At 35.0% G+C, this 25,119-nt stretch overlaps 2 protein-coding genes across 3 annotated transcripts in view; both read right to left on the minus strand.

Moving 5' to 3' along the window:
- Positions 1-374: 374 nt before the first annotated feature.
- Positions 375-17,268, minus strand: LOC107018199 (protein VAC14 homolog). 2 transcript variants are annotated; one of them, XM_015218617.2, is made up of 20 exons: positions 16,859-17,268; positions 16,585-16,698; positions 16,204-16,323; positions 14,934-15,023; positions 14,735-14,854; positions 14,329-14,357; positions 14,097-14,239; positions 13,903-13,997; positions 10,615-10,701; positions 10,350-10,457; positions 10,125-10,216; positions 7,726-7,807; positions 6,426-6,491; positions 4,505-4,620; positions 4,270-4,390; positions 3,888-4,049; positions 3,634-3,762; positions 2,439-2,507; positions 1,528-1,812; positions 375-1,025 (listed from the first exon to the last, which is right to left on the minus strand). In XM_015218617.2, the coding sequence occupies exons 1-20, from the start codon at positions 16,952-16,954 to the stop codon at positions 1,017-1,019; spliced, it is 2,133 nt and encodes a 710-aa protein (XP_015074103.1). In that variant the 5' UTR covers positions 16,955-17,268; the 3' UTR covers positions 375-1,016. The 2 variants fall into 2 exon arrangements, with proteins under 2 accessions (XP_015074103.1, XP_015074104.1); XM_015218618.2 differs by having other exon boundaries at positions 16,204-16,269; positions 16,859-17,265.
- Positions 17,269-18,757: 1,489 nt separating this feature from the next.
- LOC107017849 (cleavage and polyadenylation specificity factor subunit 3-II) overlaps positions 18,758-25,119 on the minus strand; it is a 23,737-nt gene continuing 17,375 nt past the window's right edge. Inside the window, exons 14-18 of the mRNA XM_015218125.2 lie at positions 24,445-24,967; positions 20,903-21,022; positions 19,883-20,012; positions 19,644-19,802; positions 18,758-19,337 (exon numbers count right to left, since the gene is read on the minus strand). Of these exons, the coding sequence (XP_015073611.2) occupies positions 19,176-19,337; positions 19,644-19,802; positions 19,883-20,012; positions 20,903-21,022; positions 24,445-24,967 (1,094 nt within the window). The 3' untranslated portion in view covers positions 18,758-19,175. The remainder of the gene's footprint in view (positions 19,338-19,643; positions 19,803-19,882; positions 20,013-20,902; positions 21,023-24,444; positions 24,968-25,119) is intronic.

Consider the following 25,119-nt stretch of genomic DNA (forward strand, 5'->3'; position numbering starts at 1 on the left):
TAAGGAGTTTCGAAATCTGTAGAAATGGACACACGAAGAAGTCGAAGGAGATTCAACATCTACTATATATACCTATAAAATTATTTTAACCAAATAAAAATAATATGATTTTTCACCGAAGGAAGTTCGAATAAACCCCCTAAAATATAGTGGCTTCGCAACTACATGACGCAGTTTCAAATTACCGAGTGCATCATGGACGACATGAATTAGGATGACTTTTTGGTAATAGTAGTCGTAGATGATTAATTAGTTTTCGACTTGCTTTGAATTATTTTTTCCTTGAGCCAAAGATTTATCGAAAAGATTAACAACACTATTTCAAAGAAAACATTGGAAATATCACAAAACTCAAGCTTTGAGAATTATTCAAATCAAAGTAATAAGAATGGGATAAAGGATATAGTTTTCATAATACACAAAACTGAATCTCTCTGTCTAACAGAAGAAGACTCATGTATAAAAGGGAACTTTTTATCTCCTATGCATCTACCACTTTGCCTTGCCCAAAGTATTCCGCATTTACGCAAGGTTCGAGGAGGAAGAGCCACATCCCAGAAGGGTGGGGTGTGATGTAGATAGTCAATTCACGGCTCGAACCAGTAACCTACATGTCTCACACAGAGACAACTTCCAATGTTATTCCAAGGTTCCCCTTCAACAAAAAATAACATAACCACATGGCTAATTTTACCTTCTAATATCTTTCAAAAACTTTTTAAAATAGCTTTGGAATATCCAAGCTAAAAGTAATATCCCTTTCTCCACTTTTTCCAACTCAATGAATTTTGACAAAACAAATAACTAGATATACAATATACAACTTAGCGGAGCTTGACTATGCTTTCCAAAAAAAGAATAAGAAAGCAAATCAAGATTGCTGTATAAGAAACCTTGATTAGGAGCAAAAGTAAACAATCAAAGTTGCAACTGTACTGGGGCTCTACGCCATACGCTTGAAGAAGGTGGTCCGTTCAAGTCTGTTGCTGCGACAGATTGTTTGATTCCTCTGGTCTTCATAACTCCTGAATTAAGATAGGTTCAAGCTAAGATTCTAACGCACTCAAAGAGCAAAGTTTAGGAAAGAAAGGAAGGTTTATTCAATGATCAATATAATAGAGTATATGGGTCTCAGAGCTTCGGCTCAGTGGTGAAAGAATCACAAGTATGTGATGTGTGAGTTAAGGCACATCATGGACTCAAACTTAAAGTTTAGTATTTAAGTTGGGAAAAGGGTAGAGGAGCAGTTCTATCGCGAATGCAAACCCACACCAATATATCCATCATTTGTCTTTGACACATAAAAAGCACAACCCAAAAGTCCAAGAACTCTTTTTCTCCATACTCAACCCAGCCATACTCAACCCAGATAGAGAGACAAGCAGTTATCACGGTGGAAATAATTAACTACCTTAACATATAGGATATTTCTAGCCTCAGGTATTTAACTCGTGGACAAGTATCAGAGTGCAATATGCAACCAAAATATTATCAGCAAAATAAGTAGACACTATGAAGCACACAAACCTTCATTGATGAAGCAGAACTAAATCGTGATTGAGTCTCTGACTTTAGGTGCAAACGATGCTGCTGCTGAATTTGCTTAAAATGCTTCAGCCTAGAACTAAAGTTTATTCCGTTATGCATATCATGTGAACTCTCATTTGGGTTGCCATCCTCAGAGATTTGTAATCCACCTCCGCCGTTGAAAAATGGAATCCCAGACGATGTTCGTGCAACTTTCTCTTCCTTGAAAGAGTATGAAGGAACAGTTTTCAACCGAGTACGAAGAATCTTGAAGGCTGCACTTTGCTACATGAATTGATAAAGAATATCTACATCAGCAAACTTGATGTGCAGCTTAATACATATAAGTGGTGCATATAAGAGTGAGATAATCAGGAAAAAAAAATTAGATAAACTCTTGTAAAGAGTTCAGTAATTCACTATGTTACTAACATAAAAACCAACTAATGAGCAAATCCCAGTAGAGAGAAATGACAATAGGCGTTTTTTCCAATTTGCCTCAGCCTTGGTAAGTGGAGATGCGGCGTTACCCAGTACCTTGTTGATGGTAGGTAGCAGGTATCGGTCGAATGATCAAGGTTTTTCCAATTTGAGCCTAAGTCCTAACACCAAAATTGTAATTAAAAAAAAAGGGAAACAACTCACGAAAGATTATTTCAAGTATAAGCTGGAAATAATAACCATGACATACTAACTCTTAGGATATAATAGTAATAAATGGATTGAACAACTAATGCAACCCGGTGATTGCTTTTGTCAGTACTCTTAAACATATGATTCAACAGAAACTCAACTTGCACAAGCAAATGCACAACTGCAAACTTTTCCTGGCGTGCATCAGAAATGATATGCGGTTGATAGCAATAACCTTCAACTTAAGTTACCAATGGAGAAAATAATCCATAACATACCTGCGGCAACAGCATCAGCAGACCATATAATGCTTTTAATAACCATATGTATCTTCCAGGTTCAAGAAGCTGCAAGAATAGAGCCACTAAGATACTCCTAAAAGAACTTGTTCGTGAAAAAGAGAGAAACCCAATAAAATTGCTTGTACATCATAACACCACCAACTTCATAAAACAGGTAAAAAGCAGAATACAATAGATGTTTTTTAAAAATAAATACATAAACAAAAATAATCCAATTTGTCGAATAAATCAACAGCAATCGAAAAAGATATTATATGAAGAGTTAATCTTAGCAACCCTGATATTTGCAGTTAGTACCAAGAGTTCTTTGAGCACCAACGAATGACTAGAGGAAAGGGACTTCAAATAGAAATGCAGCAACAATTTGTAGGTAAAATGCATGTCCCTCTTACAAAAAGAAATCAGTATAGGGTATCAAGACAAGCAATTATGAGTTTGCAGCCTCCTCAAAAAGACACGGAAAAGCTGGCAATTCATAAAAGGCACAATGAAAATCCCAACTGTGGAACAAATCATCGAAACCAATGCATATAACATTCAACTATATAACATTACCACCACCACACAACACCCAACCTTAATATTTATTTCTGCCCATTGGCAGGTCATCAATTTGAAGTCTGTTAACAGCGATGTCAGAATTTCATACAGGATTTCTCTCATTGGTGCAGTAAAGCAGATTGTCGAGATAGTTTGGTAGTAATGCATTGAGCTTCTAAATTCCAATCTGGTTTCCCTTCTTAACATGTATGCAAATGGAAATTGGAGCAGCAATTTCTTCACAAGCCTTGTTTGCACACTACACAAAAGACGCTAAATGCAAAGAAGACCGCTTTTACAAACAACTAACAGTTACACTTCAATCAACTAGGTTGGGTCGGTTATAAGAAAAGAACAGAGCTTTCACGACCAAAAATTGAATGATCTACTCTAAAAAGAATATGTATTTCCTTTTCCTTCAATCTACCGCTTAAAAGATAAGCATATATTCTTAGAAGTTATGAGACACTCAGGTTTCTCTGGTACTAGATTCCCTTTTCCGGGAGAACTCCAGCGCAAAAGGAATTACGAACATTCATATGTTTATTTTCTGGATCATAAAGAACCATAAATGATAAAATAAATTCAAAATTCTAGGTTTCACATCAATAAAAGGAGAAATTCAAAACACCTGAAGCCTAAGGTAAGCAAAGGTTGGAGTCTCCAGAAGGTGGATCAACTTATGTAGTTGCACTAAGAACTTCACATTGATATCTTCTTCAACCAAAGACTGAATAACAGAACTTGCATGCTGGTATGACTGTAACAAAGACAGAGCTCATTATATTCACTGTGAAAAAACAGTAACAAATGCTTGATAGTTGCTACAGGCATGAGGAATGAGGAATGAGGAATGCCTTAAAACTTGCAGGATGTAAGGCTTACCTGAGCTAACAGGCAGAGGCTTATCATTGCCATTGGCGAATGGCACCAAGATGCGTACAAAGAAAGCAACAAGTCTCTCCCAGAATCTTTGACCAGTGACTGTTTAAGATCCTCCCGAAGGTCAGACAGCTCAGGTGAAGTAAGCAAAATCAAGTTTAAAGCCTGAAACAAACACCAGCACACTCAGCGTACAGCAAAGACTACATTAAGCACCATACATTGAATATGAGCCCCAATGACAATATATCAAAACCAAGCTTGAGAGTTCTGTGATCACATGAAATTAATTAAAAAAACAAAGTCTGAGCTCTATATCATCGCACTTTCACTCTGTATATACGGAAGAGTGATATTATCTTGATAAATAAGATATAAGTAAAACCTGAACCATCACAGAAGCAAAGTCCAAATCTGATTCTCCTTCAAGTATTGTGGACAGTTCACGGTAAACTCTTTCAGCATTTAGAAGCACACATAGCCGTCGAATTATCAAAGCCCCACGTCTGAAAGAGATTAGGATAGCTAAGATACCAGCAGAGAAATCTTCAATAAACCAAACAACAAAAGCATACCAATAAATTTTTCCCAAAGAAACGAAAAAAGAATATAGCATTTACTTCTCCAGGAGTGAGTGATCATGCTGAAAGCTGTGAACAAGGAAAACAACTAGCTGCCGGAAGTGTTGCGGATCTTCAGCTATGCATGCGTGCACCTCAAGAACCAAGAGCACTACCTGGAAGAGAATTTATGGAAGAGAATTCAAAGAAGACTCAGAACAATCAAAAATAGCAGGAAGCACCCTCTAAAATCAATAGCTCGACCACATAGGAGAGGTAACCCACACTAGGCAAGCCCGGTGCAACGAGCTAGACCCAAAAAGCAAACCCCTTGCTTTCGCTGACAAGACGTTTTGAACTCCAACATGGAAGTCTCAAGCCCAAACAACGCGAAGGGAACATAAATACCTTGATATAGGATAATGTTCAGTCATGTTAATGATACCAAAAAGACATTTCCTATTTTGGTCTCTTTGTTTACTTGTATTTACAGCTATTAAGTTGGTTTCAAAAAACTAAGCCTTTCTAAGTTCCTTGCCTATGTTCTTTGATGATCGAGCTACTATTATATATGAGTAATAAACCATCAAGTGTCTCCCTTTCAGATATTTCTGTTACTAGAAATTTTCTAATCATTTTTTCTTTCATGAAATTAGTTTTGTTTTGCTTTTCCTTTTTAATTTTAATTAATTCTTTGGAAGAATTAGCATGAGAGTACTATGAATTCGGGTATATTCTTGAAAGTTACACGAACTACAAGTCAACATTGTCAATGATTTAAAATAATTCAAATAAGTTTGAGAAAATTATAGTCAAAGAAAAATCGGCTGACTCCCCAATCATTAATACTTTCATATAAAATGGGGCGGTGGGAATAAATAAATTGATTTTGTAACTATTTTTTAAACTCAGTGTATACGTCATCTTTCAATAGTCTTTTTATGATTTTCATGGAACTTTGATTTTCTGTTCATCTGAAGCATACCCTGTGAAATCCCACGAAGTGGGGTTTGGTCTGTTCATTTGAAGCTCGTGGAATATTTGTTGCCTACTTATATGTTCTATCCTCCAAAACTTTTAGATTTTCAAGAGTCATATGCTCGCACTGAAACTAAAAAGGTAGTATGATAATTAGTAAAACTAAAATGATGGAATTATAAAACTAGAACAAATTATAAGTTGAATAGCTGACGGATGATTGAGGGGCAATTTCATCTTTTACTGAGTTAGTTATATAGGATTTAACATTCATCATCAATAAGGAAAAATAATATCCATCATCGACTTACTCTTCTATTTTATATCTCAAACACAAATTTTAAATAAACTTTTACTCCTTGAGATATAGTACATGTGCATCGCGCGTATCCAAAAACTAGTAAGGTAATAAGAGTCTAGAATAAACTTTTCGCATTCATCCTCCAAAACAAGAGAATATTTGTGGCAATGAATTCAGGAAATATCAAATATCATGTATGCAGTTTAGAGCACTTTTAGAAATCATTCAAGCAGCAAATATTTGCCAGCCTTAAAATAGTACAATGGATTAAAAAAATGATTAATGTGAGGTAAGATTTTAATTCTTATTCTTCTTTTTTTTCAACTGATTGATAATTAGGTTAAGGATGATCTGGAAACAAGAATGAAGGAGTCATGTAGAGCTGTAAAATTTCCAGAAGAATCAAGAAGGGGGTGCCAAAAAGAATCACGGGTACTAAGTGTGAAGGGAAGGATGAATTACGGCCAAAATTTGCCAAGAAACTACACTAGGGGAACAAAACAGAGGCCACAGCTAATGCACAAAAACCTAAGTGAACTTTTGAAAGTCAGCACATGCCTGGAAAACACAACCATAATGCTACCAGAAAAGTCGTATTGGCTATTATCACTTGTCCATCAGAAGCTAGAACAATGGATAGATCTAGCAAAGCAAACCAGCATGACAAACTCAATGAAAAAGAATAAAAGCAATAAGAGATACCTCATCGGAGGGATCTGATAGCGCCCTTAGGAGAGTGTCAAAGACATCATTCAGAAAAACCAAGACCTGTTTCGAAAAATTGGAAACATGAACATTCACTTACCAGATCAAATTTTAGAAGTCATAAAAAATACTGACAATAAGATATTTTTCATTATCTGAGTGTTATCAATGAACTTATTCCGATACCGAATATATGATACTACTTGTGAAAGTTGAATCGAATTTGTAATATATACACCTAAATATAATGCAAAAAACTTGTCCTAATAATAGTAAATCCATTTTTATGCATGATTTTACCTGAAAATACAACTATAGTAGCATGAATAATGAGCTTTATTTTGATAGAACAGAATATGACAAAACATCAAATGCAACTATGATGCAGCAGAACATTAGGTGATGCAGCTGTAGAGGAATAACCATGTCACAGGAGTATAATAAGGCTCTAAGTTTATTGAAGAAACTAGCACCTCATATCCCAGATCCTCCATCTCATCCGAGAGAGAGAAGGGAAAACCACAAAGAGCAAGGAACTGAGACTTCTCTCCTTTTAAAGCCCTTTGCTTGTTTTACACAGATTCAATTAGTTACTAGATGAAAAAATACATGGTTACACGCCCATGGATTGTAAGTACCAGCCCATCATGCTTTGTGAAATAAATGAAAAATACAAATTGTGGAATACACAACTATGTTCCAAACATGATTCATGACCTCTCCTGTAGAAAACACTTTTCAAAACTTTATGTCTTGTTTCTTCAATAAGCATTTGCAGCTGTAGACGAATAACCATGTCACAGGAGTATAATATAGCTCAAAGATTATTGCAGAAACTGGCACCACATTTCCTAGATCTTCCATCTCATTCCAGAGAGATAGAAGGGACAAGTACAACCACAAAGAGCAAGGAACTGATATTTCTCTCCTTCTAAAGCCCATTGCTTCTTCTACACAAATTCAATTAGTTTCTAAATGAAAAATACAAATTTGAAACACACAAATTGTAGGTTTCAAACATGATTCATGACCTCTCTTTTAGATAACACTTTCAAAACCTTGTGTCCTTGTTCTTTAATAAGCATCCCAACAAGCAACAACACATGAGCTAGTACTTTTAGCAACTCAGGCTCCATACTCAGCAATCAGCATTAATAGATAATGGTATTGCATCCCCACTGGAAAGCAGTGTAGTTTAAGATATCAACTCCTATGCCATTCAGTAAGCCCATGAGAGAGTGTTCTCATTGTGCAAAAGAATAAACAAGATGACCGTCATTAAATTTTAGGTCTTCACCTCAGACCGATGTCCATTAAGCAGGGTCCACATCCAATGTAATGATTCAATACGTGTCGCCTCCCATTCACTAGACAACTGCCTGATAAACAAATTGAGACAGAAAGTTAACTAGAAGCAATACTATAACATATAGCTACTTGGATATAACTATTCTTATCACAAACTCTGTTATGTTTTGATTTTCATAAATAAGCCAATCACATTATTAAATTGGTAAGCTTTTCCTATATGTAATTTATTGATAGCCAAGTATACAGGCAGTAGAAAAGGGTCGTAAACATTTCCGAAGCATGTTCACTGTTGCATAGAACAAATGAATTGTACCATTTTGGCATTTTCATGCATTGTGAAAATTACATCAGAGAGCTACCAGATCTAGGCATCGACATGTTTAATAATATGTACAACTGTATATTCTGTCAAGTGTCTCAGATTGCTCTCTTTCCATACCACCCAGCGCGCGCAAGCTAGGTTTCTCTCCATAAGTTCCTTGGTTCATTCATACACATGTATCCCATCCAGCGGCACAAGAGTTCCATAATAGTATTTGGCATCACCCATATCACCCAAATTTATTCAAAAGCAGGTTCGGCAATTATCCAGCTACAGTACAAAGCAAAAATAAGCGTTTGCTACTCTCAATTTCTTTTCCACACAAAAACATCTGTTTCACTGCATTTGCTTTTTGCAAATTTGTTTGGACATGCACCATGAGCTAACACCAAAAGATAAGCTCTTGTCTGAGGAGATTTAGTTCCCTAAATCAGTTTCCAAGTCATTGCTGGAAGTTGAAGGCTCCAGAGTCTAGGTTCCAATAGCAGGAGTTCACTGAGAATCTGCCACTTCTATGTGCAGTGAAAAGCCAGTAAGTCTTTCTCATCAGCCATGTAGTACACCTGTTCAAACTCCTGTAACTAAAAGGACACTCTCTACTTTCCAGTCTAAGTAATTGCTTTTGAAACATAACTCTTACACATCCTCTGATCTTACACATGCCAATGGTTGCCTCATGAAGATCAAACAATAGGCAATAGAAATAAACAGGGACAAGACATTAGCAGGATAATGTTGGCAATCTCAGAAAGTCAAGAAAGATCTTAAGACAATCTAAAATACTATACCTTTTTGGATCTCTTGGACCATTTGGTTGGAAAGAAATAAGAGATGCTTTGAGAACCAAAGGAGTTACCTAGATTTACCAAAGAATTCATGTCCTGAAAATTTGTACTTGCAGGGTGCGGGAGATATAGTGGATAACTTAGATCAGCTTATGGAATTTCTAGGTGTTTTGGGAATGTTACTGATACAGCTATGCTAGAGCTTGTAAGATTTTTGGGTACCTTTTTGGTACTTCCTTTAATGAAACCTTTACCGTATCAGGAAAATAAAAGAGATCAACATGAGTTGACACCCGAATCAGGAAGAGTAGCTAATAGAATAAATAAACCTATTTGCTAGAAATTAGTTGGAAGGCAGGGAAGAGAAATGGCCCACATCCCAACAGAGCTTGTCAATTTCTGAACTGAGTTATGGTTTCCTAATATGATATTGGCTAATCATCCTCTCATGAGCTAACATTAAAGATTGATATAGTGTTAGCGCCCCTTTAGGTTACCAAAGAAAATTTAAAGAAATTAAAAGTAGAATACTTCAACTTATCTAATAATTATGTTTTCTTGTTTCTTTATAGGAGGTTATTACTCCACTTTCTCATTCTAGTAGTAGTAGGAAGTTATTTCCTTGTTATTAGGTGGGTAGTTACTCCACCAATGTTGTGTTTAAAGTAATTTGAATTCAATGGAAAGATAAGCAAAAAACTATTCCAGTTTTTGAGTACTTAAACTCGAGAAATCTCTCTTAACGAACCAGCAAATAGGTCGTAGCATAAGAACATTTGATTTCATCTTGCAGTGTCACATAACTAGATCCGTATCAAAGACCCTACCAGATAGGCCTAAGGTCCATAACTTAACATGGTATCTGGTCTGGATCCATTGATCCTTGTTGATGTGGTTTTGCAATGTTGAGCCCCCATGTTATTAGCCATTCTACAGTAGTCCGGGCGTGAGGGAGGGTGTCAAGTCCTACATTGTTCAAGGCAAAAGGTTGTTGTCTCCTTGTATAATATTGGGCAATCAGTTTTGGGATTGAGTTAGGCCAAAGGTCCATTTCTTAACAAACACAAAGAACATAAAAATTTAAGTATTAAGGTCATAGTTCTATAGTCAGAAGTATTTGGCTATTATAAAAATCATATTTCAACAAAAAGCCATCTACCATTATTTAATGAAACTAGTAAATTCTTTAATTGATTATCTACTGTACTATCAACTATCAGACATTTCAACTTCTTCAAATCTTCAAAATCCAAATATCCCTCAATAAGTAACTTATACCTCCTAGCAACAGAAAGGATTGCTCCTACATCAAAACCCTCAGCTGGATCAGCCTCAATTGCACGAAGTTCGTCATTTGTTTCACGAGAAACCTAAAAGGAAGAAGCACAGACGAATAGGAAAGTGAGAGTGACAGACAAAGAAGCAAAAACAACGAAGAAAGGTAGCGCTAGAGGGGGGGAAACACAAATACAATAAAAGGAAAAGGGGACCATCTCCACTTACAACTCTTATTTTCTCTTCTTTATCAGATATACAAGGCAATATTGCTCCCAGAATATCAGCATAATAAGGGACAAGTTGATCTCCACCAAGTTTCACAAATTCATTTATCTGCATGGCACAAAATAATCTATTCAAACAGATTTGACAAATTAAAACACTAGTATATAGTTAACACCAGAAGATATCGTAGCCAAGAGACACAATATCGGTCAATAGAAAGCAGGATAACATGGTACACAAGCAACATGCATATCAACATACTTACCCAAGTGATAGAAGTCAGCCTAGTAAATTCATCCTGTGAGCCTGCCCTTTGCACTAGTATTTCAGCCATGCGGCCATAATCTACAGACTTAAGAGCAGCATTTTTCAAGTTAGAAACTAACAAAGGACAAAAAGAATCTATATATTATTATAAAAGTTGAAAGCATCAAACTCAATATTGATAGACAAAAACATCCTTGTTATACTGATGACATATCTTTCCTTCAAGAACCATATTATTTCTCCACAAATCACTACAATAACCAATCTTCTCTTTTTTGTGCTCAAAATACCGAGAATTATAGAGTGGTAAAAAGTACTTCCATATGAATCAAATTCATTTGAGTGTATCTGAATGGTCACTCTTGACTGATATATTTAATGACACATTATTTGGACACATGGAAGGACAGAAATTAGACAAATAAGGTATACATTGATGACACCTCTTCAATTTCTCTCTTTTTTCTAACATAATCCGGTCCTATAAAAACTTGTCCTGCCATTTTAAAACTAAATCTTGAGCTAAGATAATTAGAAATGCAATAGAGTCAACTATATTAGAGCTAGAGGGATCTAGTAGTTCTATTGGTTGGTTACTTGAACTTTCACCTTATTGGTAAGGGGGTTCTATTACCACATTACAATCCCCTCCCTCATTTCCCGTTCCCTCTCCCCTACATATATATTTTTTTAAAAGAAAACAACTATATCAGAGCTCGTACAACAACATACCCATTGAAATCCCACAAGATCGGCCTAGGGAGGGTAGCATATACACAGATCTTACCACTACCTCATGGAGATAGAGAGGTTGTTTCTGAAAGACCCCGGCTCAAGTGCAGCAATAACAATATAAGAGCTCCTAAGACCTAATTCCAAACTGAACTGGCAAAAGGAGGATGTATTAGCTATGCTCTTTCGGCTACCTCAGGTTGGCTAGTGGTTTCGACAAAGTACAAGATTGGTCATCAATATTTTATATAGACGATGATGCAGGGAGCGTGATTTTATTGTGGCTAGGCAATTAAGTGCTATATTTTGGAAGAATATTGAGTAATATTAGCAACATATTCATGATATTGAACTATTTGAAGGAGCCAAATATCCATTGTTATGGATCAGAAGCCCTCTTTAGTTTGTTCCTTTTTTTTTTCTTGTGTAGATAAGAGATTCAGTTTGTGTGAATAGTCAGCTTCATTTTTGGGGCGTTAAGTGTATGTCGTATGCTACTCTTGTAAAGTTTAAAAAAATTTACCTGCGAAAGGAGGAAAGCTCTTTCCCCAGAACTTTCAGGTGAGTTGTTAAATTTGGGCTCGCATTGGTTTGAAAGATTAGTTGTGATCCATTTAGTTCTACACTGAAGTCTCATTTGTTTGTATTAAAATTGAGACATTTGAAACTGAATAAATATTTGAATATTAAGATGTGGATTAAGATTTAGATGTTTGAATATGACTACACAACTAACTATTTAGATGTTATATTAAGATATGAATGATATATAATTAAGACAATTTTTGCAACATCTAAGTATATAAAGCTTGTCAATATACACAACTATTACCTTCTCAAAAAAAAAAACTTCTTCATTTAAAATAAATATAAATTAAATTAAATACTAAATTAGTCTAATACGATATCAACAAAATATTTTAAGAAAATTATATGGAGGTTGGTTGAGTTGATGGCTAGCAGTGTGGTTGTGGTGCCGATTGGTTATGGTGTTGGGCTGTTAGCTAATGTGGTGTTGTGGTTAGCTAGTGTTGATGGTTGTTAGCAGTAGTGGTTGATGATGGTGACATATTGTAGTGATTGACAGTGGTGGTGGTTATGGTTGAGGATGGTGGTTGTGGGTAGTGGGTGGTGCTAGCTGATAATGATAGGCGGTGGCATAGACAGTTGATAATTGTGGACAATGGAGGTAGAGGTATAATGGATGGGATTGGTGAACTCATATTTGTAGTAGTCCTTGAATAGACATCTTAATGATATTAAGACTTTATTACAAGGCCCCTTATTACAACACCTAATCATTCAGATTGTGGCCCAGAGGTCAATGAAGTGATTGAGAACCATGAGCTTTTTGGTTCAATTCCCAGCAGAGACAAAAAAACACTAGGTGATTCTTATTTCTTCCTATCTGTCCTAGCTTTGCTAGATAGAGTTACCTAGTACCTATTGCTAGTGGGAGGTGGCATGTATCCCGTGGAATTAGTCGAAGTGCGCGAAACCTGGCTCGAACACCACAGTCATCCAAAAAAAATTCAAACCTAAAAAAACAAAAGCACTAAATGACCGAGATCGGAAGGATTAGAGTTAATACCTGCATTAAGTGCAAACAGATGAGGCCTGAGAGATTCTAATACTAGACTTACTCCTTTTACCATACAAACACTTCCTAACAAATGATATTCATACTGCTACTAAGACTGAAGTTGCTTCCATTACTATAACCAATAGTGTAGCTGAAGTTGGTCAAAAACTCCTCTTTTCTGCCTTATGCATGGGAGAGGTCAAGGATTATGTTATGACGCCATTTCAATTTCAATTTCAATTTTATAACTTGAACAAATGTCTTCAGAAATACACATATACAAATATATAAATATATATATATCAGTGAGAATGTATTTTATTGTTTTGTTTTTTTAGATGAAGAAGAAACTTTTTTATTTTTGTTACAAATTCTATTATATTTGTTGAAGTGTGTGACCATCTCATCTAAAAGTTTAAACTGTTAGATTCTCAACACGCCCCCTCACGTGCTGGCCTGATTTTTTTTCATGGCCAAGCACGTGGAAATTCTTTTTGATTTGGGTAGCGGTGAAATTTGATCTCATGACCTCTGCCTGCTTTGATACCATATTGCTCCGGTACCATATTAAAGTGTGTGACTATCTCATCTAAAAGCTTAGCTTAAGTTTTTAGATGAGATGGTTACACACTTCAACAATATTGATATGGTATACACATGCACAATAACTAGTCAAAAACGCTTTAAGATTTTTGTCAAAAAAAAAAGGATCTTACTAACCCAAAAGGATGGAGATACAAAAGCAGAGCAAAGAACAACTGTCTTAAATACAAATGGAAAGCCAAACAAATTACTAAACAAAAATTAGTAAATTTAAGTTGCAGGTTGAGGGACAAACATATATTCAGATATCTTTCATCCGAGCCTCAACCCTCAATAATACTAGCAGAGGAAAAAAGTTGCAAGTTCAAAATTTTATTTTCCTTTGGGAGCATTAAAAATATAACACACCACACATGACATAGATCTTACTGGAGAATTCTTAATCTCTTGCAAAAACTCTGAAAGCGCAGAATCAGCCTGTTGCCGTATTTCATGGCTAGAATCACTCAGCATATTAAATAATCCTGCACTTCATCAAGTCAAGAGAAATCACATGAGTTAACAAATTTAGAACATTGAGTTGCGTAATAAGAAGGTTTTGACTTTGAAAAACAAGAAATTACCATCAAGAAAATCAGGAAGAAAACCGAGCATATCAATATCTGGAACACTGTCTAAAACTGTGATCCACCCAACAAGAAATTGGCGGACATGAGGATTGAGGACATTCATTCGTTCTCTCAGCAAAGGAATAAATTCTTCAATGCTGTGTAAGAAACAAAATGTCCAATTCAGTGGAAAAATCAAACTTCGGTTCCAGCATGAAGATATTGGTTTCCAACAACCCAAACTCACCTGAATTGCTCACTCTCTGTGACGATATCCTGCATCCAACAAAAGTTTAAGCACAATGTTATAAGTCAAAATACCAAAACTGTGCATATCTTTTGATTAAAGCAACTCATTTGCCCCGCTCTCCATAAAGCACTGGCGGTAAAAAGAATCGGGGAAAGGAAATAAAAGAAAAGGACGCCCAACTTTTCTACCCTAAATTAGCAAATTTACACCATTTTGAACTCCTCAATGAAAAAAATACTCAAGCCTCATCTTTAGACTCTCCTTTCCTCTGCAACACCTCCTATCCTCCTCCTTGTAGTGTATCGAACTGGAATTCATTATCATCTAAACAACACATCATTTTTTAAATGTTTGCATACTCTTCCCTCTCTGACCAATGCCTTCAAATGAAATGATGTGTTACCTTCACGAGTCTATCTAAAAGATGAGCAGCACTTTGCACATTGGCATCTGAATCTGCCGCAAGCTTACACAAAGCATCAAAGATCTGATTGAAGAATACGATGAAATCTCCTCTTACAACCTGCAAAGTAGAAAAAATGAAATCCGGACAACAAGAATCAAAAATACATGCGTTGTACAGGCTCCGTTAGCTTTCTCACCTTTGCGATGTTATACAAAGCTTCACAGGCATAATAACGAACTCTGCTGTCTTGGTGCGAAAAAGAGTGTAAGACTGGCGGGACAATTTGCTGGACATCAAATCCAGATGAGAGGTAAGTTGCATAATGGGGAAATAGCACAATCCTCAACATCCCAAAATAACAATAACAGCCACAGAAACAACATCAGTAATCTTTTCAAGGAACCATATATAAAGCTACTTGTTCTCTGGATAAGTAAAGGTAAAAGCTACATATGATGTCAAGGAAGAAGTATTTGAAACAACAAGTAAATTGTTAAGTGTAAAAGGTTAACCCTAAAGTAAAATGAATACACTCTCTCACGGGAACGAGTTTGGAGTTCTATTATCTTTAAAAGACTTAAAACTAAAGCCTTTCCTAGTCCAGGCACTGAAGTAGTGTAAGAACAACAGTAGGCACAAAATCTTAGTTCTCTATTCACGGAATAAATGCACTACGATTGTAAAGAGATGAAGATTTCTAGAACAAAACAAATAAACAGGATTTCTTTATAGGAACATAATTTATAAAAGGTAGAGAATGAAAAGAAAACAGTGAAACTTCCCCTTTTGTTCAAAATGAATAAACAGGATTACCCCTGTGAAAGAAAGATATGAGTAATAAGATGGTGGACAAACCTACATCTTTATGCCATTTGCTTTTTCTTTGAGGAGCAAGTCTATGATAATGCAAACACTGATATCCAGTCAATTACCAGTATGGACAAAGTTATACACACACTAACTCACATCTATATCATTCTCCCAAATACTTGCTCTGTACTCTAACTTACAATCAAGGAAAACTAATTGAAACTAAGGCTAAAGATACCTGACCCTATATTCACCTTAGTAAAGCTTCAACATGCATGTTCTCAGTTTTATTTTACCACTCTTCTCGTCCAAAGGTTTATCTATTACTAGTAATTACTAACAGCAGATGATGTTCTCTGAAAACACCAACCTAAAATTCAGATTTAGGCACATATAATCTCACCCTCAGTTTTATTCTTTGATTATCGAGAAACTCTCGAGAGCCAATGGCACACAATCAAAAATTTGTTGGTTAATGGACCACCTACCCATTATGTGTGCCTAACTCGACATCACGCGTTGTGCTCTTACCACTAGACCAAAGCCTTGGGGCATAACCTCACCCTTTCTCATAGCTAAACAAGAAATTTATAGAGCATTTCCACAAAATTGAGAACTGATAGGAAAAAAAGTTCATCACGAGGTAAACACCCTACCTTAAGGTGTTGTGCTGCATCTGAAGTCAAACCAACAGTTACTGCAGCCAGTCCTATCAATCCTCCCTGCAGCTCAGGTGTGTGTTTGTTAGAGAAGAATGCTTTCTGGAAAAAAGTTGCCTGTGTGTGGTTTGGTATAAAGTTGGTACCAAAAAGAAAAGTGTTTGCTGATATTCAGTATTACTAATGGTTGACAAACATGTCGTTGATCAAGTTATATGAGTAAGAATTATGATATTTGTAAAGAAAATACTTCCACATCCATACGAGAAACACGAAGAAATTATTTTTTTACTAGAAATCATTTTTTCACAATATAATGGATATCATTTCCCAATAAACCAAAGCCTACCACTATAAAAGAGTGAAATTCAAACTCACTTTCCGGTTATGAGCCTGAGGTGAGTAAGTATACTCCTGAGACAACAAACTGATAACGGCAGTGATCTTGTCATGGTCACCCGCAGATGTCAAATGCTTAACAATCCCTTCCAACTACACAAAATCAATAAGCATCAAGATATCAACTTTGAAAAAACCCAAATCCCAAAAACAAGAGGTGAAAAAGCACAGCTTTGGAAAAACCAAAACAAACCCAAATCACCAAAAATGAAGACGAAAAACAAAAATTCATCAAAACCCCATTAAAACAAACCTCTAAAGCAGCATTCTTGCGCTTCTCGTACAGCTTATCCGATAAATTACGAAGAACAGCTGCTGGAATCACAGATAACGCTTCGGCAGTAGTCATAACAAGAATTCAAACACCCTAAATTGTATGAAACAAATTCCCACTTTTTCGCCCAATTTTGTAATCAAATTTGATCTTCCCTAAGCTTCAACACAAACATCAATCTAAACCGTTTTTGTGCATAAACACACACACACAAGAAAAAACTCAAACAACTATATGACTGTAAACACTGAAAAATTGAAGTAAAACAGATCTAAAAAATTGAAGAAAAATTTTGGCCTAAAACCAAAATTGACTCGAGAGGGAAGATTGAAATTTTTTTACTTATTTATTTTATTGTAATTTTATTATTATTTATTTGCTTTGCAGAGAGTGTTGTTTGGTGAAAAAAATATTATAGGAAAAGTCTTCTTTTTCGTGATATCTTTTTTTTATTTTATTTTTTTCTTATTTCAAACTTATTCATACTCCACAGATTAATTAATAATTTTGACCAAAAAAATAAAAATAAAATGGTTATCTTTTACCAGAAAATAAATAAATAAATGCCCACGCGTATTCTCATTATACCACTTCCAAAAAATTCATAAAATCGATTTATTAAATTATCTAAAAAAAAAGATTAATTATATATGATAGTACTTGTTTGTTTATCTAGCCAACAATTGTTAAATCATTATTGTAATTTTTTATGAGTCAAATATTAATATATTAAACTTGAAGAGAGATTTTTATTTTCCTATATACATAAAAAAAAAAATTTAGTTATTAAGATAGTCTTTGTCATAAAAAAGTTAACTAGCGTAAAGTTCATATATAAATTTAGATAATTCAAATATCTACACTTTATTTATTTTAATAATGAAATATAACACATAATAATTATTCCCAATTTCAAAGAACTTGGAATCACCATATGATTTTCTCATTTCGCCGTTTAAACAATATATTATCATCATATTAAATAAAATAAAAATATATTTAAAATATTCATAAATAATACTACTAATATTAAAAAATTAAACCAGTCTAAAATTTATCGTCAATCAGTAATTAATATTTATATGAAATTAGCTAAATCTGCAATGATATCAAGCAAACATAAAATCAAATTAAGATGATTTTATTGCACCAACATAAAATGTCTTTAATAAATGATGTCAAATTTTTAAAATGTAAATGAATAAATATTATAATAACGAAAATAAAGCACAACACATATATTACTCTAGTTCTTCTCAATGATACTTCTATTTTTGAAATATATTCAAAATATAACCTCATTAGAAACTGTACTTAATACTTTCTTTTTCTATATAAGGCATCAATCGATTAATTAAAAAATATTATTATATCTGATTTCATAAAAAAAAAAATAGTGTAATATAATTTTCTAAAAAAATCCAATTGACATTGTTAGTATCCATTTGGATTGACTTATTTTAAGTGTTTTTAAGCCAAAACAACTTTTAAACAGTTTTGAAGTACTTCGGTAAAGTTAAAAAGTGCTTATAGGCACTTATTTTAAAATCAAAACAACAAAAATAAATCAAAAGTCATAAATTAATAAACCTAACTTATGTCTTTTAACTTATAAATCATAAACCAAAAGTCAATCCAATTTCTTCGTCGGTGTAATTTTTTTTAGAGATGCTTCACAAAATTGCAACAGTTCCATAATATCAGTATTTCCTTTGTATAAATAACTCTTGCCTTAAAGCCTAACAAAAATAACAACATACCAAATATAATCCCGCAAGTGAGATCTGAGGGGAAAGGCTATTTCGATAGCCGAACCACGACGCATTACCAAAACAAGCTAAAACCAAAATAACAACAACAAAATTGCAAAGCTCATAATTAACAAATTGAGTAAAACTTAGATATCAAATTATCACCCACTTTTCTGTTTTCATAGAGAAAGGAGCACAAGAAAAACTGCACATAAACCACACACAAGAAAAATGCATATACTTACAAGAGTTGGATCCTGTATACCTATTGGAAACCAATGGAACCAAAGATAATTTACATGAGCTGGGGGAAGGACCAACTCTTCTTCGTTTTTAATTCTTCGCGGGGTGCTACATTATTTTTATAACAGAAGACAATTCACTACAGAGAAGATCTCAATATGCTAAGCGAACATGAGAGGAAGCTCGACTAGTTGGAAAGCAGATTTCTGTTCTGATATGGATTTAGCAAGTAGTGTTTCAAGCTTCCATAAGTGGCTTTAATAACCCGAAACAATGTACAATGTTTTTCATTCTCCTCTGCTTTAAACCTGATCATTTCCCTTCAGGATGTTGTACTTGCATAGTGGACATGTAGCGTTCATTTTAAGCCATTTCACGATGCAGGTGGAGTGGAAATGATGATTACAGGGGAGAGCATGGAGTTCTGCCCCATCCTCGTACGAGGTAAGACATATGCAACATTCCTAGCAAACAAAAGTTGAGATATTGATGACTATTTTATCACATATAATAATTCAGAAATACTACTAAATCTATCACTATTCAGCATGTGTCACATAATGCGGATTCTAACTGAAACAGTGAAGAAATAAAGTTCACTGCCATTGCAGTACCGTAGAGCTAAATGTTAACACCAAAGTAAGGTTGTGGAATATGCATACAATGAAAAAGTTTTATTCCAATATAGACAGACTATTGGGATCAAAATAAAGGAGAAAGAAAATGATAATTGGCTTTAAGCATTTTTAGACACGCAAAAATTAACTTACTGCATCTTCAGGTAAAAGAATACGCTCAGTGGCCAGGTATCCGCTGCTTGTCTCAATTGGTACCATCCTACCAGCTCCTACCCTTGGTTTCTCCTCATTCTTGCAAATATGGAATCTATACTTGGGGAGAACTCTGAGATCTTCCTCGGACGCACCTTCCTATATATTACAGGCAAGAGATCATACCAGAAACATATCAAGTAGCTGGCCTGTAATTATTTATAGTTTGTGTCTCTTACCTGACCCACTGCATAGAGTACTGCAATTATGCAAGGCAAGCAGCAACAGAGAGCAACTCCTATCAGACATGCCAAAGCAACACAAAAGATGGCAAAGAATACATCGAATGCCAGAAATACAACTGCCAACCTGCATCACTTTACATCAGTGATCAAACATGACTGTCTGGTGATCACAAACACTTAAGAAAAGAAAAGGAAACAACAAAAACAATATTTTAAAGGGAGAGCGAAGATAATAATAATCCACAACTTCTCTTGAGATGACAACTTATATACGGACGTATACAAAGGAGTGCGGTTCGTTCGAGAAATTCCTACCTCTCTATCTATCTCTGAGATGTAATGAGATAGTAGATTTAAGCAAAATTCAGCTAGACCGCAACATAAACATGAAAGGCGGCTGAACCAAACAAATGTAGTAATTTAATCTTTTAAGGGACATATAAAACTCTAGATAACTAGATTAAAAAAAGAACTCTATTTTTCAATCTTTAGTCCTTCTATATTGTTATTAACAACAATAATGAAAAAGGCCAATTCATGAACTAAAACAATAACATCTTTTCCACTACTACCATTTCCTTAAATGTGAAAAGATCAGAGTTGCATTTAGACAAATATATCACAAAGATTTAAAACTGTTGTCTATTTGAGCTATGCAAGTACTACTAGTATGTTTAAAGGAATTGTTTTGAGCTGTACAAGTATTACTAGTATGTTTAAAGGAATTTGAAATTAAGAAAAACTCAATTAGAGCCTATATGTAACAGGTTATGCCATCATTGCTATGACCAATTTACATTTTTGAGCTGTCCCAAAATGACTACTCCTACAAATGTAGGGGAGAATTCCTAAAGGGGATCGTCATTTTTGTAATCAAAATTTGAAAATAGTAGAGATAACAAATACAAGTCTCATACAGGACTATCAACTAAACATAAAAGTTTTATAATGTAAGACTACTTTTAACACAAATTATAACTCAAAGGCTTGCAGTGATAGTAGATCTTGACATACCAGTATAAATGTGGAGCATTCTGTAAAAGAATTTCACCACCAGAGACTATCCAGTAAAAGCCAATTATCCACCAAAGAAGTGACCCCATTGTATTCATATATTCACATCGTTTAGCAAAACTGCAATGTCCAAAATGGAAAGGAGTCAATAAATTAATTTGCCACCTCTATACCGCAAGATTAACCAAGAAAAAAGAAAACATATTTTTTTCAATGCTCAAAAGACATTTAAAACTGTCGGTCAAATGATGAGAATACATGTATCTATTTGTTTATCCAGAGGATTAAAAGGTGCTAATAACATAGCCAAGTTGAATGACATATAATTTCCATGCTTCTTTAAGCAGTAGTTTATTCTTGCAAAGTAATAAATATCAATTGTAACTCAGTAATAATCTACTACTACGTATAGGTGTATAGCAGATCAATCATACTGTAAAAGATGGTCAGAAACCTACAAGGTGATGTTAGCTGTAAAGCATAAGTTATGAATAGGTGGATCAGGTGTATGTCATATCTCATGCACACAGATCAATAAAATTATATTTGGATACACTATTGAGTATAAGTTGGAATATCTGCAAAAGAATAGTTTGAATGCCTTAAAAGTATAATTCCTGGAAAGATTTCATAATAAGATGTCATAGAACTTCCCCTACTAAACCTCATTAGTTTTGTATTCGTAACTTCTAGAATGAAGATAACATTATACTTCTGAATCAGTAATAATTCGTGTCGTACATTCTAGTTCCAAGAAGTGTGGCCTAGCCGTCAATGAAGTAAGTTGAAAACCATGAGATCTCTGGTTCAAATCCCAATAGAGACAAAAACACTAGGTGATTTCTCACATCTGTCCTTTACCAGTACAAAAACTTACAACCAATCAAATTGATAACAGTTTCTTCTTAGAATAAGCGTCTGAAACAATGTTATATTGATTTAATTCCAGAAAATGGTATATCTTTACAGTGTCAAGCCTGATTTGTTACTCAACTGCCACATGTCTTTTTAATGAGAAAGAAAATTTAAAATTTACTTAGCACAGATAGGTCACTTGAAGTTTCATCTGCTTCTTTAGCGGCACAAATGGCGGGTTATATAAATTTTGTCTGTCAAATGAATTACATAAAAGCTTCTTATACATAAATACATACATATCATATTTGTATATGCTCTACAGTTTATATGTATGTGTGTGTATCTTATCCATTGAATATCAAAAGGTCATGCAGAAGATAAGAATAATTGCTTAGCAGCATGGAATGAAGACCTGCAGAAACTACTTTTACTTAGATTAACTTGATCCAAAAGGTAAGAATCACTGACATGATACTACCATGAACTCTAACCAATAACAGAGCAAAGATACATTATTCTCAGTAAATTTTTCATCTCCTTAACCTATAAAGAAATCTATAAAAATTTCCATAAGTTTGGGCTCTCTGTTGCTCCTTTTCTTGGAAGAATATTATCCTTCTCTGATATACGGATCTTTCAATGCCTATATGGGTCAAACAAAATCCATGAGATCCAGTCGATATTATCTCATTAAGTTCCATTTACTAGGTTGAATATAAAAAGTGTGCATGTGTTCCAACAGATAGCAGTTGGTGAGGCATACAAGTACACTACGGCAGGCAGCCTTGTAATCACTAATCAATGCCCTCTCACAATCTAATTGTTCAGAATACGAATAGGTTTATACAATCTTATTAGAATAGGAATAGGATTACACAATCCTATTAGAATAGGAATAGGTTTATACAATCCTATTCAGAATAGGAATAGGTTTATACAAATAGGAATAGGAATACAAATACGAATAGAAATAGGAATAGTAAATAGCATCCTACTTGGTAAAGGATTGTATTCTAGTGTCTATAAATAGGGTCTCAATGTAATAATGTAAACAACAACAATTCAATAGTATTCTTTCCTTATATTTCTCACACTAACCATAAATCCCTCTCATACAAAGTCTTAACGAAGTTAATTGCCTTTGAATCAATGTGAAACATATAAGCTTAAAAATATTCCTGTTAAGCAACTTGTTCCTGTCTTTGAAGTATATAGCACTTATCAAGATTTCAGCTTCTAAAACACAATTAATTACCATAGTTCATTTGATCAATCAAAACTTTTCCTTTGGCTCAAATTTAGCACTTGTTTTTATGTACATAAACACTACATGCAAAGCAAACTTATTGAGTACATCTCAAGTACTACGATAGAAAAATTAGAGAGAGTAAACATGCAAGTCTTCAAAATGGATTACAAAATATTCGTAGGGGGAAAGAGGAAGAAAATGCCAAGATAGTAGCCTCTTACAGAGAGCACTGGCATTGGGTTTCTTTTGTAAACTCATCATCTAAAGTTCAAATAGTTCGTTTAAGAGAAGGAGAAGATCATATCAGTGATCAGAAGAAAAGATGAAGATTTCAATGGTTATTGGAGCCTATTAGCCTAAGCAAGAGATGGAATTGTATTGCATATTTAAATGCATGTCGTCGTCTAGCTTTGCAATTACAAAATTTTGTAAAGTACTTTAAGGAGTTGCTGAGTATTTTGCTAACTTTATCATATGCTAGTGTGGTCGTCACCATTAGCCATTTTAAGAAAGTTACTTAGAAGATTGACGGAAAAGGCTTAAAGCATGTGCATTCCATGAAAGTACAATATTCGTTTATACCAACAATATGGCTTAACAAGAATGGAGAATCCACCACTTCCTTCATCATATCATGTTTTATACATAATACCAATATCTCCTTTTACCAACTATTTAAAATCAATTCTTCCAATCCATTTGTTTCCATTATGTTCATAAGTTCACATGAATTTCAAGAGCTTTTAGAAAGAGACAACCTCCCCTCATGTGATTTTAGGTCTATATAGTCCCTTTTAACGCCTTCCAAACATAGTACCGTCTCACGAGCGACGAGCTTAAACGTAATTAAACTTAGCTATATTTGAAGTGAGACTAACTCCATCCATGTGAACTCGTTCACACTGCTAGTCTCAAGCTCGGATAAAGGAGGGAAGTTAGCAAGGGTCAATCAAAAACAATCACTCTGCCTCATAAAGGTAGGGCTGCATACATCTTATCCTCCCTAGACTCCCGAGAGCCTACTTATTGGACAACACTTGGTTTATTGTATTAGAAGTGAAACTAACTCCTCCCGCATGAGGTCGTCGGTAGGGAGTAAGGCTCGTCACATCTTACCCTCCCTAGACTCTCCCGACCGCACTTGCGGAATTACAGTGAGTTCGTCGTTTTTTATATGTAACTATTAGTAATACGATACATCTTACCCTCCCTAGACTCTCCCGACACCACTTGCGGAATTACAGTGAGTTCGTTGTTTTTCTGTATGTAACTATTAGTAATACGATACATCTTACCCTCCCTAGACTCTCCCGACCCCACTTGCGGAATTACAGTGAGTTTGTTGTTGTTTTATATGTAACTATTAGTAACACTACCAACATCATGCTACACAAATGAAAAATCTGAAATTTATTGAACAAGAACTGAACCTTACCTTGACTGATTACCAATACCCAAAACCCCGTTCCTCTCTTCACCACCCTCACCATCATTTCCCTCTACATCAGTTCCTCCTTGCAAACTCCTCCTCCTATATTCCAACCACACAAGCACCACATGCACCACACACTGCAAAGCATACCCACAAATCCAAAGCCTAATCGGAACATTGGGCGACTCATCCACCGCACATGACAAAATCACAAAAGACACAATCACAAACCCCAAATTCCACATCATATCCAAAGCCACCACCGGCTTCGAATAACCCCAATCAGCTCTTCGCTCATCCAGCTCACGCGCCGCCGTCTCCCTCACCAACAACGACGCGCCACCTCCTCCGCCACCGCGCCTTCCGGTGACCCGACCAAGAAGTACCGCTAGTGATGACTGACGACCCCCTCTGCCGCCGTTTTCGAGTCGCCGGTGTAGAAGTGGAGTTGTCGGGTCAGAGGATATCAAATTTGGTGGCTCAGTTGCCATTTTTTCTTGAAGGTTCAAAATATGGATAAAAATTCAATCTTTCAACTCCTTTTTGCTCAACAAAAACTGAATCTTGATTATCTCTATAAATTACCTCATCGATAAGCGTTGATTTAGCTGACGTATTTGAGCTTTTGCTGAAACTTTTGATGAATTTGGTGTCACTGGGGGTGGGGGGTGGGGGGGG

Source organism: Solanum pennellii, chromosome 4 (genome assembly GCF_001406875.1).
Source record: "Solanum pennellii chromosome 4, SPENNV200".
NCBI classification, from domain to species: domain Eukaryota; kingdom Viridiplantae; phylum Streptophyta; class Magnoliopsida; order Solanales; family Solanaceae; genus Solanum; species Solanum pennellii.

Coding starts and splice junctions, on each gene's coding strand:
- LOC107018199 (XM_015218617.2), bottom strand. CDS start 16,954: ATGACTACTGCCGAAGCGTTATCTGTGATTCCAGCAGCTGTTCTTCGT. Junction 14,358..14,734: donor TTTTAGATAGACTCGTGAAG/GTAACACATCAT, acceptor TGTTGGATGCAG/GATATCGTCACAGAGAGTGA. Junction 2,508..3,633: donor TTGCTTACCTTAGGCTTCAG/GTGTTTTGAATT, acceptor CTATTCTTGCAG/CTTCTTGAACCTGGAAGATA.